The sequence below is a fragment of the Geotrypetes seraphini genome, chromosome 9, assembly GCF_902459505.1.
Source record: "Geotrypetes seraphini chromosome 9, aGeoSer1.1, whole genome shotgun sequence".
Lineage (NCBI taxonomy): Eukaryota > Metazoa > Chordata > Amphibia > Gymnophiona > Dermophiidae > Geotrypetes > Geotrypetes seraphini.
This window is the reverse complement of record NC_047092.1, coordinates 130,498,558-130,507,821: the sequence shown is the minus strand read 5'-3', so window position 1 is coordinate 130,507,821 and position 9,264 is coordinate 130,498,558. Positions and strand designations below refer to the sequence as shown.

At 41.3% G+C, this 9,264-nt stretch overlaps 1 protein-coding gene across 1 annotated transcript; it reads left to right on the top strand.

The window, feature by feature from the left end:
* Positions 1 to 3,816: 3,816 nt before the first annotated feature.
* Positions 3,817 to 5,364, top strand: LOC117366920 (KRR1 small subunit processome component homolog). Its single transcript, XM_033958960.1, has one exon. It carries the CDS (start codon positions 3,859 to 3,861, stop codon positions 4,975 to 4,977), a length of 1,119 nt encoding a protein of 372 aa, XP_033814851.1. The 5' UTR covers positions 3,817 to 3,858; the 3' UTR covers positions 4,978 to 5,364.
* Positions 5,365 to 9,264: the final 3,900 nt, after the last annotated feature.

Sequence of the window (9,264 nt, the reverse complement as noted above, 5' to 3'; positions counted from 1 at the left end):
TTGAGCTGGCATTAGTTCTAGCCGCGTAGCATGCGGTGTAGCGTGCGGTAATTTCCTGCATGCGCTAAAAACTCAGTATATAGGCATCTACACTGAGGTACCTACCTGTTCCTACACAAACAGTGGGCATGGTTAGGGGGCAGGGTTTGGCACCTTAAGTGCCAGTAGGCATTGATGTTGTGTGCTGATAAATTAGGCCAAGAAAACCCTGGACTAATATGCCAGTGCCTAACATTCCCCCCTTTTACAAAACTGCGATAGCGGTTTTTAGCGCAGGCCAGTGCGCTGAATGCTCTGTGATGCTCCTGACACTCATTGAGTTCCTATGAGCATCGGGAGCAGTGCAGAGCATTCAGCATGCCAGCCTGCGCTAAAAACTACTATCACAGTTTTGTAAAGGGTGGGGGGGGGGGTGGATTATGCGACCTACTGGCATCTACAAATGGCGCCTAAATTTGATTGACATGTGGTAGGCACCATTTTTCTAGGCTCCTACTGATTTAGGCACCATTTATAAAACCAGGCCCACTAAGCCCATTTAAAGGGCCTCTATATGCACATAAAATCAATGTAATGCACATTGGTGTACATATGTGTGTTATGATTTGTTTACATAAAAAAATTAAAAATTAAAATAAATATGTGAACTGAACTGAAAAAAATGTCTGGAACTAGGAGAAAAAGCCAACAATCTGATGAGGAACTAAAATCTCCCCCCCACCCCCGTTCAATTCCCTATGTAGTATCCTACAGTTCTGATTTTTAAAACATATTTATCTGCATAGGTTTAAACTCAGCAAAAATGGTTTTCAAACAAATTCAGGGAAAAAGTAAATAGAACGAGTTTTATGATGGGTCTCAGGTCTGAGGCTTTGAATGCCACCAACTGAATATTTTGTGTAGCCTGTTGAAAGAGTCTGATGAAAAAGAACCAAGCTTATATCTGATTAAGCTTATAAATTCTTCTGGAAAAGTAAATAAGGGTCAGTTATCAAGCAGTAGGTGATATATAAGTTTTTTGTTTTGTTTTATTTTTGATTGCATTTAACTGAATTTACATTCAAACAATTCAAGAAATATAGACAAGGATACATACAGCAAATTTTTTAAATCAGAATAAAACATACAGCCCACAAGAAGTAATTGGAAAACCCATGATAGAATAAATTATACTTTTTGGTGGGTGAATGTATGCAGTACGTACAGATATGAACGTATTAACGCAGAGTGTAAGGGATATAGTGAGGTTTTTTTTATTGTCTATTAAAAGATGATTATTATTTTGGTGTATAATTCCCTGGAGTATACCCCCATGAATTCACTGTTCACAATTTGCAGACTCAGTCATTCGCAGTATTTTCTGACCGCCTCTTCCAGGAACAGCTTTGACACTTTGATGAGGGGGTATTCCGGCCAGTGGAGGGGATGTTCTGGCCCGAGTTCCTGCCGCATCAGGTATACCACTGTCCAGCTATACTTATATTTCTGTTGTTTATATTGGTGATATAATTTATATTGTAATGCATATGTATTTATTTTATTTTTGTAGACCCCTGATGGAAACAGTTTGCTGAAACATAGGCCATTTGGGGGCCTTCAATAACATTTGCTTCTTTCTATGACTATTTATTTCTTGTTAGCCAGGTATACTTTGTGCTCTCTTTTTTTCTGCAATTGACTGTGTAGCTTTTTCTATTATAACTTTTCTCTTTTAACTACCAACACTGCCAAAATGATATATTAACCACTTTATTGTACATTCTTGTAGTCCCAACACCAATTGTTGAGTCATCCAATTATGACAATATTTTAATTTTTATTCTTGCTCATGCTATTTCCTTTCAACTAAAGTTTTATATGTTGACATCATGAACAATTGTGGACAGAGTGTTACATCAGGCTAATGCTGAAAAGCATGTCATTGCTGACATCACCATTAAACATAAAGTCGGCACACCATGTTTGTAGATTTGTACATCAAAGTGTTACATAAAGTCTCAAGGAATGGCATATTTCATTTTGATTACCTGGTTATACTGTATGCCTTCTGTACTGCATACTGTTATAGACTAAACAAATGACAGCTCTCCCTTAGGTGGCAGCCCTGTATAGCAAGTCTAGCTTTTAAGCTTTAAAATGGACTTCCTAGCATTGTCAGGAGACCTGCACAAAAGAATCACTGCAGTTCTGATCTTCATATTAGGTCAATTAAACATCTTATGACTAGATTCTCAAAATTTTGCGTTAAACCTGACGGGCCGCTTTCACAGCTGTTATAGTAGCAAATTAAAAAAAAAACAACTGTCTGCCTGGTGCCAAAATCCAAGATGTTACGGAGAGCTTGCTGAGACTCACCAATCCTGATGACTATTATCTGATGCTACTCATTCACATTGGCGCTAATGATGCTGCCAGGTACCCCTGCGAACGTATCAAAAGCAACTTTTTGGCTCTGAGAGAGAAGGTGAAGCAGATAGGTGTGCAGGTGATATTCTCATCCCCATCCCATCTCCACAAGCTTAGTCCTCGTCCCCACCCCATCCCCACAAGCTCGGTCCTCGTCCCTGCAAACCATCTGATCCCATCCGCACAAACCATTTCCCTTCTGTGTTCCTATTTTCCCCATTTCTAATATCTCCCCTCTGTATCTGTATACTCCCTCCTGTGTCTGGCATTGCCCTCCCTGTATCCATATACTATCCCCATGTATCTCCCCTTTATGTCTCTGTCCCTATGCCCCCATGCACATAATTTATCCTCTATTTCTGTTACCTTCCTAAGACCTGATTTCCCCCCTCTTCCTCTTCCACACCAATGTGTCTCTCTCCTCTCCAACCCCATCTAGCTTCTTTCCCTCTTTCTCCCTCCGCTTCCAGCATCTGGCTCATCTGCCTGTCCTCCCCTTTCTCTTTCCTGCTGTGGGTTCAATATTTGTCTCCCTCTTCATCCACTTGGCCCAGTATCTCTTTCCCTTTCATTCCCCCCTTCCTAATGTGAGGGAACATGAATAGTCATGGATCACATGGTCCAGCAGCCCCCTTCCCGCCCGATTGCTGTGTCCCACCATCTCCATCCCTCCCTCCCTTCCCCTCACCTTATGTGGAAAATTTAATTGTTCTTCTCCCAGCGACATGTGTTCAACAAGTCGCGTGCGCAAGGCTGCTTCAGTTGAATCTCCTGATGCAACTTCCTGTTTCCAGTTGCGTCAGAGGAGAAGATTCAACTAAAGTAGCCACACTCATGTGTGACTTGTTGAAAGCGTGCCGCTGGGAGAAGAACAATTAAATTTGGCACATAAGGTAAGGGTGAGGGAGGGAGGGAGATGGCAGGACATGGCAATCAGGCGGGAGGGGGCTCCTGGACCATGCGATCCATCACTGCATGTGTTCCCTTCACTGTGGAGACTACTATTTTTTTGCTCCCCATTTCGGCGGGTTACCCATGTCTAGCCGTGAGCATCAGCCACCATGACGTTCTCTAGTGGCAATCACGGAGAGGTGGTTCATGGAGAACCATGACTGGGATGTACAGTAAAACCTTGGTTTGCGAGCATAATTTGTTCCGAAACCATGCTTGTAATCCAAAACACTCGTATATCAAAGCAAATTTCCCCATAAGAAATAATGGAAACTCAGACGATTCATTCCACAACCCAAAAACTTTAATACAAAATATGTATGTACTAGTATTGCAAGACACCCCTTGTTTAGAACAGTTACTACACTCCCGCAGCATCAGAGAGAGAAGAACCATCGGCTCAGTTGTGATGATGTGACGCATGTATACTATATGTATTCGTAGAGCAAGACCTCGCTTGTTTAGAACAGTCACTTCGACGCAGCACGAAGGAGCAACAACATGGCCGCCTCCTCGTCTGGTGCCAGGACCAAGACCAGCAGGAAGACGGAGAGCCTTCGGGCAAATGAATCTGAACTTCTTACTGTACCTGAAGGATGGAAAGAAGCAGCCTTTACAAAAGAGGATAATCCTAAAGGTCTGCTTGAAGAAAGCAGCTTTGCATCATTGTTCCCTAAATACAGAGAAGCCTACTTGAAAGAATGCTGGCCACTGGTGCAGAAAGCCCTGCATGAGCATCATATTGGTGCAACACTGGATCTCATTGAGGGAAGCATGACAGTAACCACAACCAGGAAAACCTTTGATCCATATATGATCGTCCGGGCCAGAGACTTAATAAAGTTGTTAGCAAGAAGTGTTCCATTTGAACAGGCAGTGCGAATTCTTCAGGATGACATGGCATGCGATATTATTAAAATAGGCACGTTGGTGAGAAATCGAGAGAGATTTATAAAAAGAAGACAGAGGCTTCTTGGACCCAAAGGATCTACTCTGAAGGCTCTGGAACTTTTAACAAACTGTTACATCATGGTTCAGGGAAATACAGTTTCGACTTTGGGACCTTTTAATGGCCTCAAGGAGGTTCGAAAAGTAGTTATGGATACTATGAAAAATATTCATCCTATATATAACATTAAGACTTTGATGATTAAGTGTGAATTGTCAAAAGATTCTGAATTAAGGTCACAGAACTGGGAGAGATTTTTGCCAAAGTTTAAGCACAAAAACCTGAACAAACGCAAGGAACCCAAGAAGAAAAATGTGAAAAAAGAATATACTCCATTCCCACCGCCTCAGCCAGAAAGCCAGACTGATAAAGAACTGGCAAGTGGTGAATATTTTCTGAAGGAAAGCCAGAAGAGACAGAAGAAACTACAAGAGATAAAGGCAAAACAAGCAGAAGCAGTTAGTAGAAGACAGCAAGAGAGAAACCAAGCTTTCATTCCACCAAAGGAAAAACCTGTGATGAGAACTAAAAAAGTTTACACCGAGACAAAGATAGACATTGAAGCTTTGAAAGAAAAAGTAAAGAAAGCGAAGAAAGCAAAGTTAGGATCACTTCCTGAAGAAGAGCTGAAACAAAGGCTTGCTACAGATAAGAAAAAGAAGAAAAAATAATTGTGAGCTTTTCCTTTACGGTACATCAGACACAGAAATGTCTGAAAGCTGGGCTAGAAGGAACACCGTTTTTTTAAACATCTTAAGAGATGTGCATAAATTCTCCAGGATAATATTGAGAATTTCTGATTGGTCTGTCATATTGCCCACTGTTTGAGCTAACTGCTGAAAATGTTTGTAAAAATAACTTCAGGACAGTAATATTAATGCAAAAAATGACAAACAAACAAAAAACGAACCAGTGCTATGGTTTCTCAGCTTCTGCTCTTACCTTCTCCCTGTCAACTGTTTTTCCACATAAAAAGGTTTTGCATTTTTCTAAGTCGTGGATACTGCTACAGCAATTGAGAGATACTGTGTAAAAAAAAAATAAAAAAAATAAAATAAAGGTTGCAGATTAGAAAAAAAAAAAAAAAAAGAACAGTTACTTCACTCCTGCAGTGTCAGAGAGAGAAGAGCCATTGGCTCAATTGTGTTGATGTGATGTGTGTATACTATATGTACTTGTATTGCAAAACATTTGTTGTTTAGCAAGTTAAAATTTAATAAAATGTTTTGCTTGTCTTGCAAAACACTTACAAACCAAGTTACTCGCAATCCAATCTTTTACTGTAGTTATACTGGGCTAAAATCTGTTCAGGAAAGACAGAGTATGAAGAAAAGGAGGGGGAGTAGTGTTATATGTTAAAGATCATATTAAAGCCACACAATTACAGGATCTGCAAGGCAAGAAAGAAGCACTGTGGAACAATTTGGAAAGAGGGAATAGTGAATATATTTACATTGGTGTGATATACAGGCCTCCTTCAGAGACGGAAGAAGTGGACAGAGATTTAATAATAGACATTGAGAATATATCTAAAAAAGGGGAAGTTTTACTAATAGGTGATTTTAACATGCCAGATGATTGGGGTATCTGCAGGGTCTTCTAGAAGTAGAGAGATCCTGGATTTGCTACAAGGAAAACTGTTCCATCAGTTGGTAATGGAATCCAGGCAGGATGGTATCATACTGGGCATAGTGCTTACAAACAGGGAAAGTGTTACAGTGGGTGATCATCTAGCATACAGTGATCACTGCATGGTATGGTTTAAAATTAAGATGGGTATAGAGAAGGCTCATTCAAAAGCAAAGGTTCTAGACTTTTAAAAAAACTAACTTTGTTCAGATGGGGGATAAAGTCAAGGAATTATCTGGATGTGAACATCTGGAAGGAGTGGAAATGCAGTGGGCAAAACTGAAATGAGCGATTGTAAGAGCAACAAACCTTTTTGTGAGGCAAGTAAGTAAAATTAAGAGGAAAAAAGACCGCTCTGGTTCTCAAAAGTAGTAGCTGAGAAGGTAAGGAGAAAAAGGTTAGCTTTCATAAACTACTAAAGATTGCAGAAGAGGAAGACAGGTAAAAATATCTGGAAAAGTTAAGAGAGGCTAGTCGTGTAGTCAGGAAAACAAATATGCAAATAGAAGAAAAAATAGCTGACACGATATATTAGTGATAGGAAGAAATGCAAAAGTGGCATTGTGAGACTCAAAGATGAAGGGGAGAAATATGTAGAAGCTGATAAAGAAAAGGCTGAATTGCTTAAATATTTCTGTTCTGTGTTCACGGCTGAAGCACCGGGAGCAGGACTGCAGAAGACAAACGTGAATAGGGATGGAGGAATGGTAAACCCTGATTGATTTTTCAGAAGGTTGTGTTCGTGAGGAGCTAGCTAAAATAAAGGTAGACAAACCGATAGGGCTGGATGGTGTACTTCAGAGGGGGCTGAAGGAACTTAGGGAAATTCTGGTGGCTCCACTGACTGACCTTTTCAGTGAGTCTCTACAGTAGAGTTAGGAGTGGTACCGGAGGACTGGAGAAGGGTGTATGTAGTACCTCTCTACAAAAGTGGAAGTAAGGAAGAAGTAGGGAATTATAGGCCGGTAAGTCTGACTTCTGTGGTAAGCAAATTAATGGAAACACTTTTAAAATAGAGAATGGTTAAGTTTCTGGAAACCTGTGGATTTCAGGATCGGAAGAACATGGATTCATTAGAGGTGAGGTAGGTCTTGTCAGACAAATCTGATCAATTTCTTTGACTGGGTAACCAGAGAATTGGATAGATGGAGTGTGCTAGATGTGGTGTATTTAGATTTTAGCAAAGCCTTTGACAGTGTTCCACACAGAGGTCTAATAAATAAACTGAGTGCCCTTGGGATGGGTCCCAATGTGATTGGCTTGGTCAAGAACTGGCTGAGTGGAAGGCCACAGAGGGTAGTGATCAATGGAGATCACTCTGAGGAAAGGGATGTTACCAGTGGTATGCCTCAAGATTCTGTTCTTGGGCCTGTTCTTTTTAACATTTTTATAAACAAAATTGCTGAAGAGTAAGATTTACCTCTTTGCGGATGATTCCAAAATCTGCAATAGAGTAGATACCCAGGATGGTGTGAATGACATGAAAGAAAGACCTGGTGAAGCTTGAAGAATGATCTGAAATTTGGCAGCTAAAATTTAATGCTAAGAAATGCAAGGTCATGCATTTGGGCTGCAAAAATCTGAGGGAACGGTACCGTTTAGAGTAGGAGTGTCCAACCTTTGGCTTCCCTGGGCCGCATTGGCCGAAAAAAATGTTTCTGGGGCTGCACAAATGCGCTAACTCTGCCGCAAGACAGAGGAGGGAGCTGGCAAGATGGTAAACACCTGGGGACAGCAGAGAGCACGGGGAAGAGGGAGAGTGAGCCTGTTAGAGCCGGTTCCTGCGCATCTGCCGTGAGGTGAACCAACCCACCGCCATCTTCCACTTTCGACGTCGTGTTCTGGACACAGTAGCTGGGGAGCCAGGCCCCCTACGCTCACGCTCCGTTAATATTCAGATGCCATCTCTCTGTCTCGCAGCGAGCTTGCTGGCTCCGGCCAGACAAAGTTCATTTTTTAGTTCAAAGCCGACGCTGGGTCTCCTCTCTCGATCCCCGCCAGAGTCGGAAGTCTTCTCCGACTCTGGTGAAGATTGACAGAGAAGCCGCGGCGAGGGCTTTGAACAAAAAAATGAACTTTGTGTGGCCAGAGAAATGCGTGGTAAGCGTGCATGCGCACTCTGCCGGCCATGGAACTACAGATCAGGCAACACGGCATTAAGAGTGCGCATGCGCGCTTAGCATTTTATTATTATAGATGTGTTATGTTTTAACAGATGATTTATCCTTAATAAACCATAGTTGTTATAGATGCTGATGTGTACAGTTCCTTCCCCACTTGTTTCATTGTTCTATTTAGGTTAGATTTCAAGCACATTTGGGTGATTTCCACCTTTATTATCCTGTTATATTCTGCAATATGTGCCTTCATTATTATTGCGTTCTTTGCAGCATTTCCTACTGCAGGTGCCCTCGGTTCCTAATGCCACTTTTAGAGGTGTTTTGTAGTCAATGGTGGGTCCTGGGCTCTCAAATCGGTTGCCCGAAACCATGCATATTGTTCTGACATTCTTTCTGATTAAGCAACAGCTTCAAGCACATTTATTCTGTGAAGCTTTTCCAGAATTAACAGTTATTGAGAGCTATGTTCTGCCGGTGGTCTTTAATCTGAGAGCCGGGGGAATATTGGGATTTAGATATTTCTTTTTTAACCCCCTCCTTTACAAAGCCACGCTAGGGATTTTAGCACCGGCCACCGCGGTAACAGCTCCAACGCTCATAGAATTCCTATGAGTGTCCGAGCTGTTACCGCCCCGGCCGGCGCTAAAAACGCTAGCACCGCTTTGTAAAGGAGAAGGTAACTTTCCTATTATATTATGACATTCTTTTCTATATTTCACATTTTCAATTGTAACCCGCTTGTATGGTCTTTATGCCCTTAAGCAGATAAGCAAATTAAAAAAAAAAACTAAACCTGATATTCCATGGTGTCAGGATGACCCTAAGATTTAATACATTCTGTAGTGAAGCTGCTTTCTGCGACTATTCAGTCAGCACAAGTTCACTATATTGAGTTGAAACAGAAGGTGGCAGCAAAAGACTTTCTGTATTTAAAATTTCATTTATGCTGTACTGGGCATAAATTATTCAGCCCTTCACAAAATGTGCTCAGAGGCAAGGCAGCAAACCACAAACCATATGCCTGTAACAGGCAGACTATTCATAAACACTGGAAAAAGCCAGAGCAAACCCCACTAATGCTTAACTTCCACCCTCTTACACATGCAAATATAGACTGTACATATGTTACTAGGACTTGGTATAGCATATTGGCTAGTCCTGGCTTTCATTTGCATCCTCTAATAAAAAATTTATATACTGTAGCCAATT